The 23,341-nt window shown below is 35.2% G+C and overlaps 1 protein-coding gene across 5 annotated transcripts in view; it reads left to right on the forward strand.

Moving 5' to 3' along the window:
- Window positions 1–23,341, forward strand: part of LRBA (LPS responsive beige-like anchor protein) — a 727,902-nt gene that overhangs the window by 339,923 nt on the left and 364,638 nt on the right. For 4 of the 5 annotated variants that reach the window (XM_033857307.2, XM_033857309.2, XM_033857305.2 and 1 more), the window contains exon 37: window positions 7,911–8,077. In XM_033857307.2, coding sequence (XP_033713198.1) covers window positions 7,911–8,077 — 167 coding nt within the window. Of the gene's footprint in view, window positions 1–1,181; window positions 1,398–7,910; window positions 8,078–23,341 lie in introns of those variants that run through there. The other variant, XM_019926564.3, reaches the window with a different exon arrangement.

Raw genomic sequence — 23,341 nt, forward strand, 5'->3', positions numbered from 1 at the left:
TTTGCGGCATGTGGGATCTTCCTGGACCGGGGCACAAACCCATGTCCCTTGCATCAGCAAGCAGACTCTCAACCACTGTGCCACCAGGGAAGCACCAATAGTCTTATTTTTACAGTCAATTTTGTCTGATATGAGAAGTACTACTCCAGCTTTCTTTTGATTTCCATTTGCTTGGAATATCTTTTTCCATCCCCTCACTTTCAGTATGTTTGTGTCCCTAGGTCTGAAGTGGGTCTCTTGTAGACAGCATATATACGGGTCTTGTTTTTTTATCCATTCAGCCAGTCTTTGTCTTTTGGTGGGAGCATTTAATCCATTTACATTTAAGGTAATTATCGATATGTATGGTCCTAGTCCTATATTCTTAATTGTTTTGGGTTTGTTATTGTAGGTCTTTTCCTTCTCTTGTGTTGCTTGCCTAGAGAAGTTCCTTTAGCATGTGTTGTAAAGCTGGTTTCGTGGTGCTGAACCCTCTCAGCTTTTGCTTGTCTGTAAAGGTTTTAATTTCTCCATCAAATCTGAATGAGATCCTTGCTGGGTAGCGTAGTCTTGGTTGTAGGTTTCTCTCCTTCATCACTTTAAATATGTCCTGCCAGTCCCTTCTGGCTTGCAGAGTTTCTGCTGAAAGATCAGCTGTTAACCTTATGGGGATTCCCTTGTGTGTTATTTGTTGTTTTTCCCTTGCTGCTTTTAATATGTTTTCTTTGTATTCAATTTTTGACAGTTTGATTAATATGTGTCTTGGCATGTATCTCCTTGGATTTATCCTTTATGGGACTCTCTGTGCTTCCTGGACTTAACTATTTTCTTTCCCATATTAGGGAAGTTTTCAACTAGAATCTCTTCAAATATTTTCTCAGTCCCTTCCTTTTTCTCTTCTTCTTTCGGGACCCCTATAATTCAAATGTTAGTGCGTTTAAGGACCCAGAGGTCTCTGAGACTGTTCTCAATTCTTTTCATTCTTTTTTTTTTTTTCTGCTCTGTGATAGTTATTTCCACTATTTTATCTTCCAGGTCACTTTTCCGTTTTTCTGCCTCTGCTATTCTGCTATTGATCCCTTTTAGAGTATTTTTAATTTCCTTTGTTGTGTTGTTCATCATTGCTTGTTTCCTCTTTAGTTCTTCTAGGTCCTTGTTTAATGTTTCTTGCCTTTTCTGTATTCTATTTCCAAGATTTTGGATCATCTTTACTATCATTATTCTGAATTCTTTTTCAGGTAGACTGCCCATTTCCTCTTCATTTGTTAGGTCTGTTGGGTTTTTTACCTTGCTCCTTCATCTGCTGTGTGTTTTTCTGTCTTCTCCTTTTGCTTATCTTACTGTGTTTGGGGTCTCTTTTTCGCAGGCTCCAGGTTCGAGGTTCCCATTGCTTTTGGTGTCTGTCCGCAGTGGCTAAGGTTGGTTCAGTGGGTTGTGTAGGCTTCCTGGTGGAGGGGACTAGTGCCTCTGTTCTTGTGGATGAGGCTTGTTCTTGTCTTTCTGGTGGGCAGGTTGTCTGGTGGTGTGTTTTGGGATGTCTGTGGCCTTATTATGATTTTAGGCAGCCTCTTTGCTAATAGATGGGGCTGTGTTCCTGTCTTGCTAGTTGTTTTGCATATGGTGGCCAGCACTATAGCTTTCCGGTCATTGAGTGAAGCTGGGTCTTGGCGTTGAGTTGGAGATCTCTGGGAGATTTTCGCCATTTGATATTATGTGGAGCTGGGAGGTCTCTTGTGGACCAGTGTCCTGAAGTTGGCTCTCCCACCTCAGAGGCACAGCACTGACTCCTCCCTGGAGCACCAAGAGCCTTTCATCCACACGTTTCAGAGTAAAAGGGAGAAAAAATGGAAAGAAAGAAAGAAAGAGGATAAAATAAAGTAAGATAAGATAAAATAAATTTATTAAAATAAAGAATAATTGTTAAGAAAAAAAACAAAAAAATGGACAGAACCCTAGGTCAAATGGTGGAAGCAAAGCTATACAGTCAAAATCTCACACAGAAGCATACATATACACACAAAAAGAGGAAAAGGGAACAAAATATGTATATTGTTGCTCCCAAAGTCCACCTCCTCAATTTGGGATGATTCCTTGTCTATTCAGGTATTCCACGGATGCAGGGTACATCAGGCTGATTGTGGAGATTTCATCAGCTGCTCCTGAGGCTGCTGGGAGAGATTTCCCTTTCTTTTCTTTGTTTGCACTGCTCCTGGGGTTTAGCTTTGGATTTGGCCCCGCCTCTGTGTGTAGGTCGCCTGAGGGCATCTGTTCTTCACTCAGACTGGACAGGGTTAAAGGAGCAGCTGATTTGGAGGCTCTGGCTCACTCAGTCCAGGGTGAGGGAGGGGTTTGGATGCGGGGCGAGCCTGCGGCGGCAGAGCCCTGTGTGACGTTGCACCAGCCTGAGGCGCGCCCTGCATCCTCCCAGGGAAGTTGTCCCTGGATCCCGGGACCCTGGCAGTGGCGGGCTGCACAGGCTCCCTTAAGGGGAGGTGTGGATAGTGACCTGTGCTCGCACACAGGCTTCTTGGTGGTGGCAGCATCAGTCTAAGCGTCTCATGCTCGTCTCTGGGGTCAGCGCTGTTAGCCGCGGCTCACGCCCGTCTCTGGAGCTCCTTTAAGCAGCGCTCTTAATCCCCTCTCCTCGCGCATCAGGAAACAAAGAGGGAAGAAAAAGTCTCTTGCCTCTTCGGCAGGTCTGGACTTTTTCCTGGACTCCCTCCTGGCTAGCCGTGGCGCACTAGCCCTCTTCAGGCTGTGTTCACGCTGCCAACCACAGTCCTCTGCCTTAATTGCTTTTGGAAAAAAAATCGATTAAGGTGATATGTTTTTCTCCTTTTTTTCTGTTTTATAGTGAATTATACTGATTGATAATTAAATATTAAACCAGCTTTGTATTTCATAGATAAACTCTACTTCATCCTGCTGTATAATCCATTTTATAGGTAGTATTTTGTTGAAAGTTGTTGTGTTTATTTGGGCAAATTATACTAGTGTTTAGTTTTATATTCCTTTAATGCAAAATTGGATGCACTGTATTCCTTAGCTTCTGTCATCTGATTTTAATATTTGTATTATTTCTTCCTTCAGTATTTAATATTTTCTAATATAAAATTGAAAGCGATAAATTTTATTTTAAATGCTGTTGTGGCCAATTCCCACAAATTTTTCTAATTTTCCTTCTGATTTCATGTTTTTTCCATATTTTGTTACTTGGAGATGAATTGCTTAATTTCCAATTATTTTGGAATTTTTCATATTTTTTTCCATTTTTATATTCAGCCAAAGAATCAAAAGGATCTATTTCTGTATCTCTTTTTCTGCGTGAGTTCCTCTTTAGTAGTTTGCCTTTCAAATTCCCATCTTACATTCTCAATAAACATCTTTATTCTTGTTTCACCTGTAAAAGCTGTAGGAGAAATATACTTTCTGGGTCTTGAAAATGTCTTGAGGATATTTCGGAAATAGCGTATAATCTGAGTGTATCTGGCATATAGGATGGATAGACAAGCATGTAAAAGATTATATGCCATGGTAGTGAATTATAAGCAGGCCACACACACACAGATCTAGCTAGTAAAATTTGGTTCTAATTGTTTGATATTTTAGACAATCATGTTTTTTTTGAGGATGGGGTATATAAATATATCTGTGTTTTACCAAGGTAAATTCTTCTAGGAACAATTCTGGGACTGCTCATAAAATGAGAGAAGATTATTTGAAGAGCTGAGTTGTGAGTGAATAAAGATCTACGTTAGGACAGTGATAAGAGTGGTTAAGAGGTTTTGCTAAGTGTAGTGGTGGGATATGAAGTGCGGGAACTTGAGAAGTCACAGATGACAGAAATAGAAAAGCTTTCCCTTTTCAGTTTAATAGCATGTTTCGGATAAAGGTGGTAGGTTCAGTTTTGTACATTTTTAATTTTAGGTACTTATTGAATGATTGAAGACTATCCTACAAATAGAATTGTGGGTTTGAATTTAGGAAAACAGCTGTGTTAGATACGAAAAATTTGACAGCTAGATCTAAGTTGATAATAATAGATGATATGGGAGTGGATGATATTGCCAGGGGACATATGACAAAGCCTTGAGAAAATGCCAGCATACTGGGAAATGATGCAGAAAACGTCTGACCACCAAGAATGGTGATCACAGTGATAGCAGAAGGATAATAGAAAAATCTGCTTAATTTTAAGTTCACTCCTCTCTGAGCTTTCATAAAAAGGACACATAGTAAACTTAGGTAGAGATGTAGCATCTGGAAGGAAAGACTGAATGTGGTATTGTCTTCATTTCTTTATTTACATTTAAAGAGCCAGAATAGTTACTTGAATTATAAATGTTCAGTCTAAATTGTTTCTCTCTTTATTTTCACCCTGCGAGTAAGTGAATTTTTTTCAAAACTAGGTGTATTTATCTTATATTTTATTAATTCTATGCTAATAAATCTTAGATTTCTTTAGCAATAATCAATTATATTTGAATTAGTAGTTTCCAAGATGCTTATTTCTTTTGTTTTTAAGATTCAGATTTTTGGGGGTTATTGTTGTGACATCTTATTACTTAGTTTATGTGTTGCTTAAAATAGGAATATAGAAAAGTTGATGTAAAGTAAAATTGAATGCAAGTACTAGACCTGGCCCTTGATTTTATTGATAGGTGGTACATTTTGGCAAGGTCTCTTGGGGTACCTCCAAAGTTTAAACACAAGCACACACACACAAATATATACTCCTTCAATAAGTAACGTGTGTTTGATCTTGAAGCAGAATTCCTCATCTGTACTTGACTTTGAGTGATATGTCATATGTTGAATTTGTTATTGGTTTTTAATAAGAATATATTCAAATTCCATTTTTAAGTTTTAAAGAATAGATACAAGTTCAGTATATCTTTACAAAACATTCTTGTTTGGTTTCTTTTATCATGTTTTAAGGTTACATGTGACTATAATGTTCCACAATGAGACAGAGATTGATAATCAGGAAAGAATAGCCCTTTAATGTGATTTATATCTATAGATTTTATGTCAGATATGAAAAGTTGCTGTTTAAATTGTAAAGGAGGATCCATTAAGGAACACTTTAAACCATTTTACTATTTAACATACCTTGAACTCTTCTTTATAGAATTATGCCTTTTAAAGCAAACTTTAGTTGCTTACCAAATGTTTGCAAAATATGATTTGATAAAGTTAAATTATTCTAATATTAATAAAATACAGAAATAATAGCCTTTAAAATAGTACATTTAATATGAAGGTATGTGGTGTTTCAGGGGAGTATAGAAGCCAGTTATTTTCTAATTTCCATCAGTAATTTTAATTTCCTCTTGTCAGGTAAGGTTAGACAAGGGTAGACTATGTATATAGTAGGGAATGGTGAAGGTATAAAAATTCTTCAGATGTCTCCCATTTTGTCCTGTTGTCCTATTGGTTTCAGTGTATGGTTGGGTTAGATGTGAAATAACCTGTAGGTTGTTGCCTAGTTCTGGGATGAATCTCTGAAAATATCACATAGCAGTTGACATTTTTGTTACAATGGAATCATTCCCTAGTTATCTTCACTTAAACTACTCCCCTTCAAGTATTTATTAATCATATTTTCTTTTATTTGCTCAAATCATATTTTTGACAAACTGAATTGTCCTATGGTTTGGCTCAGTCTTTTTAATGTACTGTCCAGCATTTGCCTTTAATTTCTTATAAATCTAATTTCTAACATGATTTATTTTCTTCATATCAGTGTTTAGGTAAAAGAAGTACTTTGCCTTTACTAGTGTACAAAAACTAACCTCTTAGAGGTTGGCCAAAATCTTCCAATTGTACAATTCCTAGAGCTAATATAATCCTCTCATTGTGCAGATGAAAACAGTTAGACCTGGCGAGGTAAAGTGAGTTAGTTGCCCAAGACTGACAAGAGATACTACCAAGGATGATGCTTTAGTCTGGTTTTTGATTTGCTTCCCAATCTTACGTTTATTCATATGCATATATAATATATATTCATATATATTGAATATAATATATATTATATGATATGTGTGAAAGGGACTTAAGCATCTGCAAATTTTGGTATTCGTAGGGGTCCTGGATCCTATTCCCCCCACCCCATAGCAAGGGAGTACTGTACTTTTATTCCCACTTCCCTCCTCACAATCTGTAAGGAGTGAGGATTCTCCAGGGCAAAGGCTATAAAGCTAAGTCAACTTTTTATCCCTATAGCCTAGTGTTTTGCACAGACTAAGAGATATTTGATTCCTTATGCATGTACATAAACACCATATCAGTTGGGCTGCTTATGGTGTTAGGAGCAGAAAACCCACTTCACACTGGCCTTCAATTACTGAACAGGAGCTTACAGGTTCTAGTAAAAAGTCTTAGGAAAAAAAGAAAGGTCTCACAGAAAGTATAAAGGTAGGCTGGTCTTTGATCCAGAAGTTCATGATTCCATTTGGAATAAACTCTTACTCTTTATTTCTGTAATTCTCATAGCTCTGCTCCCTTTGGGTTTTGGCTTCATCCTCAGGCTTGCTTCTCTCCTACAGAAAGAGCTTTCAATACTCCTGGAATTATGTACTTCCTGTTTTACACTGTAAGAGGAAGGAAGGAATTACCCAGCAAAACTTCTGACCTTTCCTCTTAATTGTACCAATTAGATCAAGTGCTGTTCCCTTAGACAGTTTGTCAGTGTGGGTGTGATTATTACTCTCATTGGTTTAGGACAGTTAAGGCCCTCTCTTATTGCAGGGACAGTGCTGGGGATGGTGTATGGCAACAATCTATCTAAACTGTTATACAGTAGGAAAGGGCTCCAACATCAAATTTTTATTACTCATCATAGGTTGTGTATACATGTGGATGTATATGTGAGCTTTCATTTGGAGCTTAAGGGAAAGGATCCCAATAGACTCTGTGACCAGAATTAAGTTTACATTAATTGTTTTTTTAATTTTAAACAATTAACTAGGTAGTATAGCACCATAAACATGACACCACAAGTGTCTGAATTCCAAAAGAAAAGAAATAAGCAACTTGGAAACTAGTGATTGTATTGTACTGAGTATTGCTAAAGAATCCTAAAATTTTTTGGCAAAATTGATATCTAAGAAAGTACTTTTCAAGCTTTAATGTATAAATCACCTGGGGATCTCATTAAAATCCAGATTTTGATTTAGTAGGTATGGAGTGGGACCTATAATTCTGCATTTTTAATAAGTTCCTAGGTGATTCTAGTGCTGGTGGTCCATTTTACAGAGCTGGGGTTTAAAAGACCAAACTGTTTTTGTCATTTTCTAAAGGTGTTGAGAACCAGCTCAGTTTACTGTTGCAGGCCACCAATGTCTCCTTTCTGGACTTCTGCAGTAGCCTCCCTCCTTAACCCTCTTGTCCCACTACAATCCATTCTCTAAATGGAGCTTATAGTGATCATTTTAATATGTAAATCAATCATGTCACTTCTGTAATTAACCTTCTGCTGGTATTCCATTGCATTAGAATGAAATCTAAACTCTTTACCATAACTACACTGTACTAAATGATGCAGCCCCTGCCTGCCTCTCCAAACTCATTTCATACCACTCTTCCCTTTATTCACTTTGCTTGAGTGCTTTGCAACCGCCCTTCATGCTGCTTGTAATGTGGACCCTGCATCTTCACATGACTGGCTTCTTCTCTTTATTCAAGTCTCTGCTTAAATATTAACCACTTCTGAGTGTATCTTATGAGTGACTTCAGAGAAATAAATTCTTGGGGGATTGTTGTAATGAGAGTAGATTACCAACTCTGTCAATTCAGTTAAAGAGTGATGTAAAAGTCACTTTAAAGTTTTGGTTGGTTCAGTTCATATTAGAGATTATTTCATAATGCATGTAAAGGGTTTGTTTCCATATTTTTATAGTATTAATAGATATTTCTTTTTCCTATCCAAGTCACTGTGTGCCCAGTATTCAGCAGACAGACGAGAAGATGAGAAGATGTGTGATCATTTGATAAGAGCAGCCAAATATCGAGACCATGTGACAGCAACTCAGCTAATCCAGAAAATTATCAACATTCTCACAGACAAGCATGGAGCCTGGGGAAATTCTGCAGTGAGGTAAAGTTATACCTTTAGGATTTGGCCACTGATTTTCTGTAGAAGTCCTTGGTTTAGATAAATGGCTTTGGATATGATCAAGGCCAGATGAAGAACAAAGTAATTTAATTTTGTATTTTATCTTCTGCAATGAATTTAAAGCAAAGGGGAAGGAGAAAATCAGTATGGCTATAGTTATGGATCTTTGTGGAAATTTCAATTCCCTTCAACTACTTCAAAAAGAATAGTTGCTCATATATTTATTTATTTTGAAGTGAACTGTTAAGGGAAGTAGTTAGTGTAAACTGCTTTTACTAGTTGCACTTATATCTGAATTTATACAAGTACAATACTTTATTTAAAGAAACTATTCCCTATTTTACACTTTTGAGTTTTTAACACAAATTTGAAAACATAATAATATGTGTTGTTTTCTTGAGTTTTGTTGCAAATTACAGGGCTATGATGAAACAATACCATCTTTAAAATTTTATTTACTACATCTACCTCCTTTTAAGATTACCAAACTGAACGTGCAATTTTTTATTCTAATTTTAGAAACAAAATATTTACTTTCTAGGACTAAGGAACTTAGATAAATCATAAAATTTAGTCTTTTTGGAATATTTTATTCTACAAGTCTTAGGAACATGTTTTGACTCATTTAAGTAATGTTAATGAAAAAGTTCTTTATTTTCCCATTAGAAAGATATTTTTTAATTCCGCATTTCTGCATAACTTTTTCTGGAAGACAACAACCACAAAAGAAAACAGCAAATTACTTGTATATTATATATAGGCGTAACTGGTTTCTGCTTGTGTTTTAAGCAATTCACGTGTCTAGCAGACATCAGAGTCTAGTTTTAGAGATTTTCCAGTGAACAGAAAAAGATTTTAGTTTTTTTTTAAGCTGAACTTTAAACTAGTTGAGTTGAAACCTATCTGATATGGGATGTTTTTGTTTTGAGTACAAGTATTCACTAATATAGAGTAGATATGTCTCATCATGCTTATTGTGAAGAATACTTAAATAAAATGAATTACGTTTCTGGGCATATCATTTTTGGTGTTCAGAGGAAGGAATGCAGGTCAAGGTCTTGAAGGCAAAAGGACTGAGTAAAAGCAGAAACCATGTTTGTTTGTTTGTTTTAATTACTGTTCCAGCTGATCTCAGCTGCAAGAATGGTCATGGGAATGACATGAATTACTGGGTCAGGGCTCTCTAGTGCCTTATATTGCAACATGTAAAAGCCTATGGGTGTGTGTTTGGAGGGGACTGGGGAAGAGGAGTTGTATTGAGGATTTTAGAGTTTCCAGATACTTTAATGTAACAGATTTGTTACAGTCATTTTGACACCTGGTACTGAATAAATTAGAAGATTACTTTGATGTACAGTGCTTGGCACATACTGGGAACTAAATATGTGTTTGTTACATTTTTTTTTTTAGGCTTAAAATTTTTGTTTTTGACCTAAAGGGAGTTTTACAATTTTAAAATGAAATCCTTTAGGCAACTTATGCCAAAGGGGTCATTTTTATAAGATCAAAATTATTTCTCGTGATAGCTATACCATTGTATAGCTCAGTATACCTGTGCTGTCAACACGAAAGTGTTTTTCTGAAGTGATTTTGGTGTAATAAAGTATCTTGGAGAACTAAATGGACTGTGAAATGTATTTGTCTAGAAATAATTAGTGTTTCTGTAATAGAGTTGTTCAAGGGTTCGACTCTATTATTCTATAAAGCCAGAAAAAATTGAATTCTGAAATTTTAATATTTCCCCAAATTTACAGAACATTTTTTACTTTTTTACTCTTGAGTAAAAACAGCTGTCAAACTGTTTTCTTTTAAATGTGTACATTTTTAATTAAGAGCAACAACAAATGATTCATCATTGAAAGGAAAATTAATATTAGTGAATCGATATTTTCCTCTTTATAGATCTCATAACTTAACTTAGATTTTATTAAAAACAATGCTTAACAAAGCACATTGCCTCCATGCTGATATTTTTGTCGTTGTATTTAGTTCAGTGTCACATTCAACTGTTACTTATTTGGAATACCTGGTTGCTCCCTAATGCCTTTAATACAATTATCTTAAAATAGACCTTTTCAGTATTAATTCCAATTAGAGTGTATTTCTAGACCTTGGTGCCCTTTTTTAGGAAGCTGTGTAAGAAAATGTAGTTGACAAAACGTATGCTGACTTACCATTCTTTGAGAGTGGTTAACTATTCTGATTTCCCTTGTATGAGGCTTGCATAATCAGCTTGTAAATTATGGACATGGTTATAATAAATGAGACTAACACAGTGTACTTTGTTCTTCACTTAGCATAATTCTACAAAACATAAATGGCATTAGAGAGAAATCAGAGTCATACTGTAGCTATAATGCATTTAACTATCCTAAGCCTGTTAAAAGAAATATGCACAATGAGCAAAATTCTAGTAAAGAGGATTAAATTATTTTAAGTATAATTCCTTTGTGTTTTATCTTAAGAATTATAGTAGCATTTTGTTTTATAAATTCAATCATATTAGAATATATAGAAATTTCATTTGTGGCATTTTTTATTTTGACCCTCCTTTGGAATTCACATAATTTCCTTGTAGCCATGGCTATGTAGGCCTAATACTTTCCCATTAATGTCATTTGTTTTGTTTCACTATTGATGGCTTTTCTAATGCCACACGATCAGCCGGCTGCAATCCTGGCAGCTGGCCTGGGATCGGCAGTGGTTTTAATAAATCACAATCAGACCCATGCCATTACATCAATATTTTTAGTCAATTATAGAGAAGGTCAGGTGCTACATTCAGTATAGGAGCCTCAGCATGTGGCATTTGAGAAACATCTGGTCCTGCAACAAAACTGCAAGCTGGGGAAAAAAGAATCCAATTTATCCCATCTAAAGAGACCAAATGAAATCTGCTGCTTTATGGATAACACAATGATGATTATAGCCATTTTGAACATGTTATACTTGCTAGACTTAATACCCTTTATAAAGACATATTCCCAAAAGTTTCCATTCAATAAAAACTGAAAATGAAAATATTATTTTCTCAGAAGCAGATGGGAATTGTTGTTTCCTCACAGCAGGCATCTAATATCTTTTGACACCTAGTGACCTGCCTGAATGCAATTTGTGTCTTAATATTCCGCTTATACCAGCTTTTGCCACAAGAGAAAGAGAGAGGAGCTCTCTCTTTCTCTCTCTCTCTTCTTTCTTTGATGCCTAGACTATTGCATTGGCAGGTAAAGAAAGTATTCCTCCCTTAGAGCTCTTATAACTGTGTGCCCTTCACTGTCATTGCATTTTTTCAAATGCTTAGAGATTTCAGGAAATAATGGGACAGACAAGTACCTGTTCATCCATACATTACTGTCACCTGGAGTGAGGCTCAGGTGAAAACAGAGGGAGCTTGATAAGAATAGTGGAATAAGCAAGAAAGAGGCCACAAATGAACAGAGTGGCAGAAGTAATTTTTTTCCGGTGCATGGAGCAGGCATTGTGTTTATTTGGGTCAGGAGACAAATCATCTTTCATGTAGATGACACCTGGTAAAGTGGCTGAATGTAAGAAGGATGAGGAGAGATGATGGAGAACACTGGATGGAAGTCTCAGAGGACATACTACCCTTTTCTCATATCGTCCTTCATTGCATTCTAATAGGCTGACTAATGTACCATGGAAATTCGCTCTTGGTATTAGTCCGGGAAAGAAGGTGGTTCTCTTCTTCTCTGAAAAATGCATGGATAGAGCTAGAAACATAAATTATCTTAGAAGTAATAAGGTTTAGGAGTTTCTAAGAGAATCTCTTATCAAGATTCTTGAATCCTTTTGATTAGTTTAGGAGACTGTATTTAGGTTTACATTTCTGCTGCTTTAAGAAACTCCATTTCAGATTGCTTGAATGTGTTCTAATGGATGCCCTCAAGCTAGAGGCGTCTCTTCCTGAAAGACATTCATCTTTTTTCTGTGTCACAAGCTTGCCGGTAAAATCTTTGTGATGCTCTCTCCAATTTTTCTTCAGTAAATCAAATCTTCCTTCTTTCAGAAAGATGAATGCTGTAAGGTTGGAGTGTTATAAAAAAAAAAATCAATGCAGGCAAAATTGAAACAGTATGCCTCTGTATTGATTGGCCTTGTGAAATCGAAACTAACAGCTTTGTAACTGTTCCAGTGGACAGTTAGCTGACCTGTAATGGGCAAACTATCAATATTAACATTACTATTTTATCTTGTACTATGTCATTTTAAAATCCAGAGTCCAAGGAAAGGAAAGGCCTAAAGAATTTTTAATCTTTGTAGGAAATATCCCATTTTCTTTTTATATACCATTGTTTGAAGAAAGCAATAGCTAATGTACTTGACCTATAAAAAACTAAGACTAGGGCAGTGTTGGTTTTATATCAGTTACTCTTTTTAAAACACAACAACAACAAAAAAAAAACTTTGATTTTTTTGAAAATAATTTCTGATTAAAAAAATTTCGCTGGTGCAATTTAATATTGAACTCATCTTTTTGGATGTGTTTCCCATTTCAACGGAAGTGTATTATGTCTTTTGAAAACATTCTTCATCTCCAATTTTTTATTAAGTAGGCAATACCAGTGAATTTCTAGAGAAATTAAAGTGCTAATACGCTTTCCTTATCAAGAGTTCATTTTAGGCATTTGATTTCATTATAGTACATGGGTAATCAAGCAGATCTCTAGTCATAGGTATAATATACCCAATCTTATTCTTTCAAATGCTTTTGTTTTTATTCCTACCCACCCCTGGGAGCTAGTAGTTGACATCAATACAAGCACCACTCATTGCTCTCTCTGGAGCTTTGATGATGCTAGAAATTCTTTATAACCAATCCCGACAATAACATTGTAAGATGGCTTAATAAACCGAACATTTTTTCCATTTACCCCCTCCTTGTTCCCTTTCTTAGAAAGGAAAGAAAAAAATCAATAGCTTACAAAACAAATGGAAGAATCTATGGAGATGTCAGTTAAAGAAAACAGATGTATTTGAAAGTGTTTACATGAAAAGAATAGTTTCAAACACTAAGCACATTAAATACCTATGCCCAGAACATAATGAGACTTGTTCATGTTCTTAGTTTTGTGATAAGTTGATATTTTTTTAAATTTATTTTCTTACTGAAGTATAATTGATTACAATGTTGTGTTAATTTCTGCTGTACAGAAAAGTGACTCAGTTATCCATATATATACATTCTTTTTTATATTCTTTTCCATTATGGTTTATCACAGTATACTGAATATAGTTCCTTGTGCTATACAGTAGGACCTTGTTGTTTATCCATCCTATGTATAATAGTTTGCATCTGCTAACCCCAAACTCCCGGTCCGTCTCCCCCCGCCCCAACTCCCTCTTCCCCTTGGCAACCACAAGTCTGTTCGCTATGTCTGTGAGTCTGTTTCTGTTTTGTATATAAGTTCATTTGTGCCATATATTAGATTCCACATATAAGTGATATTATGTGGTATTTGCCTTTCTCTGTCTGACTTTACTTCACTCAGTATGATAATCTTTAGTTGCATCCATGTTGCTGCAAAGAAATTTCTGGTATTGTGTCAGTACTGAGGAGCAGTTCTTTTTCCCTCATATTTTATGGCCACGGTGTAGTTGTGTTATATAGTTATACATGCTTATGATACAACTTTTATTATTAGTCAAATCTAACAGTACACTGAATGACTTATTAGAAATGTATGACTGTTATGTTTTGTAAATCAGTGATGCTGAGTATATGAGAATTGAATAGCTATATTTTCTAATAATGTAAGGCAAAAAATACATAATTTTATAGGCAATTAACATGTTTTACAATATTCAAAATGAATATGTTCTTATAATAATTTTGGGTAAAATATTTTTGCTACAAAGTAATTTTAAAGAAATAAACAATAAAATAAGTTATGGTATTAAGTACCAACAATTCAAAGTTAATAAATTGCAACCATAAAAAAAAATACATTGAAAAAGAAATACAAATTATTGCACGTATGTTCACTAAAGACACCAAAACGTTTGTGTACATTTTTGCAACCCCCTTTCAGTTTCATTATTCAGTGAAGTCTCTTCCTGTTTTTCTTGATAGTCTTTCCTCCTGAGTTCTCTGACAGTTATGCACAGTATATGCTGCAGAATTTTGCTTGACAGTATACTGTGTTGTTTGTTTTGTGTGTAGATTATAAGATGTTTACCTTATGCTATTGCCATAGTTCCTAGCTTAGTGATGAGCCTGTAGTATATCCTAAATAAATTTTTTTTTAATCAGGTAGACTACTTGTCTTCATTCATAACTTATCTTAAACTTATCATTATGCTAGGTATTAAATCAGATAAATTTCTTTCAACCAAAGCAGCAAGAAATTTAAACAGTAAAGTTCAAAAATACTTTTATCACAACTGGTGGTATTTTATGAAGGATGATATTAATTCAGAAATTAAGAAAAATGTAGTAGAAATAGAATATATCTGAAAAGAGATGTACTGTAGATAATAGTTACAGACTTGGAAATTTTGGTTTCTATTTGTAAAGAACACTTTTCTGTAACAATTTACTTTGAATATTTCGATTAGAAAAATTTGAAGCTCAATAGGTAATTTTAAGTTGTAACTTGGGTGGGGAGTCCTTGAACTTTAATAGTCCCTGGTATAATTTTTGGTATAATCAAAAATTTTCAGAAGTATCTTAAAGGGTTGGAAGCAGATGAAATTCTTTAAGGAGTTTGAGAAAATTTAGTGGTTTCATATAAATCTGGAGAGGAACCATACAATCTGTGTTTTTAACAAGTACCCCAGTACAAAAATCACTTGAAAACCACAGCAGTAGTTTAGCCAAACTTGCAATTTGTTGTCAGGGCTGCCTTCCACTTAAGACTACTGTAGGCTATTCTTGTAGCTGATACTTGGCTGTTTCACGTTTTGTTTCTCCTGCCTATTGGAGCACTTTTTCTATTCATATTTGTTTAACACCAGCTGTGCATCATTTACTGTGCACAGTAAGGCACTCTAAAAACCAATATGAGTAAAACAGATATGTTTCTTGCCCTCATAGAACTTTCCTAAGAGAGGCAATGGGAAAGTGAACAGAAAATTATAAATAGCTTAAAAGCAATGATGATAATTTCTCACTGTATATAGCCATAAATAAGGAAATAGAAGGCTTTTTTTTTCATCCATCTTTAGTCTTTCTTTGGTAAAAGATCAGTGTGATTTCATGGAAAGAACACTAGTGTGACATCTGTATTTCTATTCCTGACTCTTTCACTAACTGGTTATGTGACAGTGAACAAGTTAAACTAACAAAATCTTATTTCATATGCATTTTATTTATTTCAGACAGATTACCTGTGAGAAGAAAGCAACAATAGTTGGTTTGCATTAGAGCCTGAGGCTTAAAGGAGGAGGGAGATGTTAACACAAATTATTGCAAATATGGCAAATGTTACTATTAAAGTAAGTTGATTAAATGTAAAATAGATAGCTAGTGAGAAGCAGCCACATAGCACAGGGAGATCAGCTCGGTGTTTTGTGACCATCTAGAGGGGTGGGATAGGGAAGGTGGGAGGAGACGGAAGAGGGAGGGGATATGGGGATATATGTATACCTATAGCTGACTCACTTTGTTATACAGAAGAAACTAACACACCATTGTAAAGCAATTATACTCCAATAAAAATGTTAAAAAATTTTTTCTCTTTCTGATATTTAATTGCTAGTGTATAGAAATGCACTAGATTTCTGGTTATTACTTCTGTATACAGCAACTTTGCCGAATTCATTGATGAACTCTAGTAGTGTTCTGGTAGTGTTTTTGGGATTTTCTATGTATAGCATCATGTTATCTGCAAACAGTGACACGTTTACTTCTTCCTTTCTAATCTGGATTCCGTTTATTTCTTTTTCTTGTCTGGTTGCTGTGGCTAGGACATCCTAAACTAAGTTGAATACAAGTGGTGAGAGTGGGCGTCCTTGTCTTGTTCTTGATCTTAGAGGGAATGCTTTCAGCTTTTTACCATTGAGTGTGATGTTTGCTGTTGGTTTTGTCATATATAGCCTTTATTATGTTGAGGTGTGTTCCATGTATGCCCACTCTCTGAAGAGTTTTTATCATAAATGGATGTTGAATTGTATCAAAAGCTTTTTATGCATCTATTGAGATGACCATATGGTTTTTATTTTTCAGTGTTTTAATATGGTGTATCACACTAATTCACTTGTGGATATTGAAAGATTCTTGCATCCCTGGAATAAATCCCACTTGATCATGGTATATGATCCTTTTAATATATTGTTGGAGTCAGTTTGCTACTATTTTGTTGAGGATTTTTGCATACATGTTCATCAGTGATATTGGCCTGTAATTTTTTTGTGTGTGTGTGGTATCTTTGTCTGGTTTTTATATTAGGGTGATGGTGGCCTCATAGAATGAGTTTGGAGGTGTTCCTTCCTCTGCAATTTTTGGGAATAGTTTCAGAAGGATAGGTGTTAACTCTTCTCTAAATGTTTGGTAGAATTCACCTGTGAAGCCATCTGGTCCTGCACTTTTGCTTGGTGGGAGTTTTTAAATTACTGATTCAATTTCAGTACTGGTAATTGATCTGTTCATATTTTCTATTTTTTCCTGGTTCAGTCTTGGGAGATTGTACCTTTCTAAGAATTTGTCCATTTCTTCTAGGTTGTCCATTTTATTGTCATATAGTTTCTCTTAGTAGTCTCTTATGATCCTTTGTGTTTCTGTGGTGTCAATTGTAACTTCTCTGTTTTCATTTCTGATTATTGATTTGGGCCCTCTCTTTTGAGTTAACATTTGAACCCAGGTAGTCTGACTCAGAGTCTATACTTACAACCATTATGTAACTTCTTAATGTTAGTAATTGGTACTAGGTTTTTGAGTGCTTACAATCTGCCTGGCACTGGCTAATTCCTTTACAAAACTTTCATTGGATCTTCACAATAACCCTGTAAAGTGGATACTATTATTTCTAGTTTGCCTTGGAGTAAATGAAGGCTTAGACACATTCATGACTTTTCAAATAATAAAGCTTCTGTTTTTACACCTTATAGTTTGCTACTTCAGTCAACATTGAAAGGTTTATCCATGTTTGATGTTTTGTTTCAAGAAGTACAGGTGTGAGTGCCACTCTTATTTTTTGGGAATTTGATTTTTCTTTTCTTTTTCTACTCTTTCTACCTACCTTTTACTTACTTATTTTTTTAGGTTTACTGATTTAGCTTGCTTGTGTCCAAACTTTTTTTTATGCAAAAATCAAACCACCAATAAAAAGCCTTATAAATATTGTTCTTAATTAGAACCCAGTATATAATATAGATAAGAAGGGTCCCATCCTAGTTGACATCAAGAGATCATGGGTTTCTTACTCATTGCTCTACAGTCATCTCATGATGTGAAAATCACTCCACAGCCTGCAAAGGGAATATTGGTCCAATGGAAGCTTGTTAGAATAAAATCAAAGTGGAACCTGACCTCCTAATTTATAATCTAGGACTCTTTCTAGCTTTCTGCCCTGCCCCCCTATATCGCTCATCATCTTATATTGGGTTATTTTTTTTTAAGTGTATTGAATTTTTAGTAAATGATACATACCAGTATTCAAATATTACTTACATATGAAAGTGATGCTTGATTGGACCTGGATCAAAACACCACCACATAAGCAGCTATAAATATTATTGGAATAATTTGAATATAGATTCAATATTATATATAATATTGTTTTAATAGTTAATTTCTGAATAATTAATACTATTTCTAAATAATAATTGTATTGTTTTATAAGAAAATATCATTGTTGTTCTTAGGAGATACGTTTGCTTAAGGGTTGAAACGTCATGCTGTCTATAACTAATTGTAAAGTGGTCCAGCAAAAAATAAATAAATAAATAAACATGGGGGAGAGAGATTGAGCGGAAGCATGTTGAAGCAAATATAGCAAGATAAGTAAACAAGGTGGTTTAGGTAAAGGTATGTAATTTTTTTCGATATTCTTCTTGCTGCTTTTCCATAGGTTTGTAACTTTTGCTGGGAAGAATATACTTCTGAGAAAATACTGAGAGATTGTCTCTTGGGTTTCCCTTACATTGTTTCCCCCTAGCTGTGGTTAATTGAGAATTAAAGCTTGATGTTAAAAATAAAATTTTTTGGTTGCATATTCAGAATTAGAAATTTTTTTACTTTACTTTCAGAGTTCAGTAAATTCTTACCAAATGCTTTCTGTGTCTTAGAAACAACACGTAGGTTAACGTATTATGCACTTTCCTTGAAAACACCTGGTATAGTCATATTTAACACTGTAAGGTATGGTTGGATGCACCTAATCTATGCCTTACCGCATTTTATAGGTGAGGAAACAGTTGTTGAGAGGTTAAATAATTTGTTGGAGATTGTACAAGTGATCTCTGACAAAACCAAGACTCAAAATCTTCACCATTTTGAGCTTGACTGAATGACTTTCATGAAATCATTTAGTTACTCATTCGTCAGTCATTCCAAGTGTCTTTTTCTTTCTTCCTCCTTATTTCTTCCTTCCATCTTTCCTTTTATTGATGTTTTTCTGATTAAGTTTTCAAAATTGGTTAATTTTGGAACTAATATTTGTTAAACACCTATTATGTGTCAGGCATTGTGCTAATTGCTGAGGCTGTAACAATGGAAAAGACAGACGTGGGTTCTGTCCTCATAGAGCATAGAATTTAAGAGATCGTTACTTCATTGTGAGTTTGTCCTGGGATTTTCTGGCTCTGCTGGTATCATGCTAAAGCAGTCATATAGCATTTTCTGTTTAGAATGCTTTCACTTTGTGTTTCATGCTCTTCTCAGTGTTTGTCCATCTTGTCTCTAAGCCTCTTGCATATATATTGTTTCCTTCTCTAGTTTAGGTGTCTTGCCATGTCTCCTATAACAACCTCTACTTCCCGTGTTACAGCCCTTGTGACAATGAATAGTAATTGCTTTTGAAATCGCCCCAGACTCTTAACCTATAAATGCCATTAGGGAAATTATTATATTTATTTTTGTTCATTAACATGTGCTGGGAATATTACCTGGAATATTTTAAGCAGTTTAATAAGTGGCTTTTTAGTGATTGAAAAAAAGAAGTATAGGTTTTGAAGTTTAACATACGATAAAAACAGAAAGGAACTGGAAAATCAAGTTTGTGTTTGGAATTTGTTTTATCATTCTCTCTTTTTCATAAGACCTAGGCCACATGCCTAATTAAAAACCAAACCAAACAAAAAACAACAGCGGATTGCTCTGTGCACACTGTCTGTAGCTTGTCTGGTCCCAGCCTGTGTTAGGATGATTTGGTAACACTAAATCATTCCCAAACCCAAGATTCACTTGAGGTCTTTTGATACCTCTCTCTCCCTCCAAACCCACCAAAGAATTTATATTGTTTTAAAGTCAGCCTAGGGAATAGTTTATGTGAGTATTCTTCCAGGGTTTTCAAAGGAGGCTCTAAAGATTGGACACAGACTGAATTTTGGACTTTACCCATAGATATCTAGGGTCCACAGGAATAAATATCCAGTGAGTTGTCTTTCATATGTTCTCCCATTCCCAAAGAATCCATCGTTTCCATCAATATCAGGAACTTTTACTACATGCCTAATTAGACCGAGCACTTACTGTTGGGAACAAAGAACCACATTGACTGTAGAGCCTGTATTAGTCTCTCATTGCTACTGTAAAAATTACCACAAATATAGTGGCTTGAATAATAGTTGTTTTTTAGGTTCAGAAGCCTAAACTTGGTTAGCAGCACTGTGTTTCTTCTGGAGGCTCTGGAGGCAATACATTTTCTTGAGTTTTTTGAACTTCTAATGCCTGCATTCCTTGATTCATGGCCCCTTCTTCCAGCTTCAGCATCTTCAAATATTCAACTCTGCTTCTGTTGTCTTCCAGCACAGCATCTTCAAATATTCAACTCTGCTTCTGTTGTCTCCTTCTTTTTCTTTGTTTTTATCATTTGCCTTCCCTCACTTTAACCCTCCTGCCTCTCTCTTATAAGGACCTTGTGATTACATTAGCTTACCGAGATAATCCAGGGTAATTTCCTCATCTCTATACCTTTAATTTAATCACACCTATAAAATCCCTTTGCCACGTAAGGCCACGTATTCACAATTCTGGGGATTAGTATGTCGACATCTTTGGGGGCCCTTATTTAGCCAGTTGCAGCACCTATTCTTTTAATTCTTTCTTTGAGATGATATACTAATATTGTATAGCTAGTGATTTCGTTTGCATCTCTTTTCTTACTAGATATATAATATTGGCAGAGCACTTGGTTATTAGTTATTTTTCTTCTTTTTTTTTTTTTGGCCACACCACATGGCTTACTGGATCCTAGTTCCCCGACCAGGGATTGAATCTGCACCCTTGTCAGTGAAGGTGTGGGTGCCTAATCACTGGTCCACCAGGGAATTCCCTAAAGTGTACAGTTTTTATGTTTATATATATATATATATATATATATATATATGTATATATAATGTATGTATCTCCTTCAAATCATCACCGCAATCAAAAGATTTCCTCCTGCCCTTTGGTGATTCCTTCTCTTCTACCTTCCCTACCCCCAGGCTTCCACTGATCAATATAGACTAGTTTATATTTTCTAGAATAACTTGTCAGTAGATTTACCCAGTTTGTGCTCCTTTTTTTTCCTGGTTCCTTTCACTCAGCATAATTATTTTGAGATTCATCCATGCTGTTGAATATATTCATAGGTCATATTTTGCATGTGAATATCCATTTGTTGCAGCACTATTCATTAAAAAGACAATTCTTTATCCACTGAATAACCTTTGCACCTTTGTCTAAAATCTGTTACTCATCTATATGTCGGTTTATTTCTGGACTTTGTTTTCTGTTCTCTTCACCTCTCACTGTCCTTCTGCCAGGACCACAGGGTCTTTGATTACTGGCTTTACAAGTCTTGAAGTCAGGTTGTATTAGTCTTCCAGCTTTATTCTTTTTCTGAGTTATTTTAGACAGTGTAGGTCTTTGGAATTTCCAAATGTAGTTTAGAATCAGCTTGTCAGTTTCTGTCCTGGGATTGGATTTGATTTTGTTGATGAATTTGGGGGGAATTTACATCATAATTATATTGAGTCTACTAACCCATGAAAAAGGAATGTCTCTGCATTTATATAGTCTTTAATTTCTTCCAGCAATCTTATGTAGCTATCAGTATATACATATTGCTCCTCTTTTCAGATATATACCTATGTATTTCATATTTTCTAGTGGAAACATTGTTTTTACTTCAGTTTCTGAGTGTTCATTGCTGGCAGATAGAAATACAGGATATTTTGGATATTGATCTTGTATCCTGCAGCCTTATTTAACTCAGTTATTCTAGTAGATTTTTGTAGTTTCTGTCTGATTTTATATGTAGGCAATTATATTGTCAGCAAAAAAAAGACAGTTTACTTCTTCCTTTTTTTTTTTTTTTTTTTTGCCACACTGCAGGGCTTGTGGGCTCTTATTTCCCCTACCAGAGATTGAACCCTTGCCCTCAGCAGTGAAAAGTTGGAGTTCTAACCACTGGACCCCAGGGAATTCCCTACTTATTTCTTTATAGTTTGGATTTTTGTTTTTTTTTTTTTTTTTTTTTGGCGATATGCGGGCCTCTCACTGTTGTGGCCTCTCCCGTTGCAGAGCACAGGCTCCCGACGCACAGGCTCAGCGGCCATGGCTCACGGGCCCAGCTACTTCGCGGCATGTGGGATCTTCCTAGACCGGGGCACAAACCTGTGTCGCCTGCATGGGCAGGTGGACTCTCAACCACTACGCCACCAGGGAAACCCTATAGTTTGGATTTTTTTCAGGAGGGGATTGTTCTTTTCCCTTGCCAGATTATCTAGCATAATGTTGAATAGAAGTGATGAGAGCATAGATCTTTGTCCTTATCCTGATCTGAGGGTGGGGGAGACATTCAGTCCTTTATCATTAAATATGATGTTCTTGTAGGTTTTTCATGGATACCTTTTATCAGATTGAAGAAACTAGCTTCTATTTCTAGTTTGCTGAGAGTATTTATCAGGAATGGTTTTCTCTTATTAGTTTAATTTGGTGTTTAATGTTAAAACAATAATTTTTGGATGTTAAACCAATCTTGCATTCTGATGATGTACTCATCTTGGTCATGAAGTATTATCCTTTTCATCTATCATTGAATTTGATTTGGTAAAATTTTGTGATTTTGTATAGAATTTTTACATCTACATTCATGACTAACATTGGTTTATGGTTTTCTTTTAACACCTTTGACAAGTTTTGGTATCAGGATAATGCCAGCCTCAAAATGAGTGGGAAGTCATTCCTCCACATCATAATCTGAATAGTTTATGTAAAATGGGTATTTATTTCTTAAATGTTTTATAGAATTCGTTAGCCAAGCCAAGTAGGCCTGGAATTTTGTTCGGTGAATTTTTAAACTACAAAGTCAGTTTTTTTAATACCTTAGAGCTCTTTTCATTTATTATCAAAGTTGTCCAATTTAGTGGCATCAACTTATTCATAATATTCCTTTATTATTCTTTTAATGTTTGCAAAATATGTGGTGATGTTGCCTGTCTTATTTCTGATCTTGGTAATTTGTGTCTTCTCTCTTTTTTTGCTTCATGAATTTTTCTTTCTCTTTTTTCTATTTCTTTGATTTTCATTGTGATATTTATTATTTCCTTTCTTCTGCTTTGGGTTTTATTTACTATTGCTTTACTTAAGGTCAATGATTTTTAGACTTTTTCCTAATATAGGCTTTTAGTACAATAAATTTAGCTCTAGGTACAGTTTTGGCAGCATCTCACATATTTTGATGGGTGGTATGTTCATTTTGTTTCTGTTCAAAATCTAATTCTCTTTTGACTTTTCCTTTGAACCAGGGATATTTAGAAAGATGTTACTTAGTTTGCAGGTAACTGATATTAATTTTTTGAAATTTGTTTTATGCCCCAGAATATGGTCTGTTGTGGTGAATGTTTCAAGTACACTTGAAAAGAATGTGCATTGTGCTGTAATTGGGTATAGTGTTCTGTAAATGTCAATTAGGTCAAGTTGGTTGATAGTGTTGTTCACGTCTTATATAACCTTACTGATTTTCTGTCGACTTGTCCTATCAATTATTGAGAGAGGGATATTGAACTCTCCCATTGTCATTCTTTCTCTGGCCTTGGGTAGTTTCCTTACATGCTTGCGATGAGTGGTGCTCTACAGAA

Source organism: Tursiops truncatus, chromosome 5, assembly GCF_011762595.2.
Source record: "Tursiops truncatus isolate mTurTru1 chromosome 5, mTurTru1.mat.Y, whole genome shotgun sequence".
NCBI lineage: Eukaryota > Metazoa > Chordata > Mammalia > Artiodactyla > Delphinidae > Tursiops > Tursiops truncatus.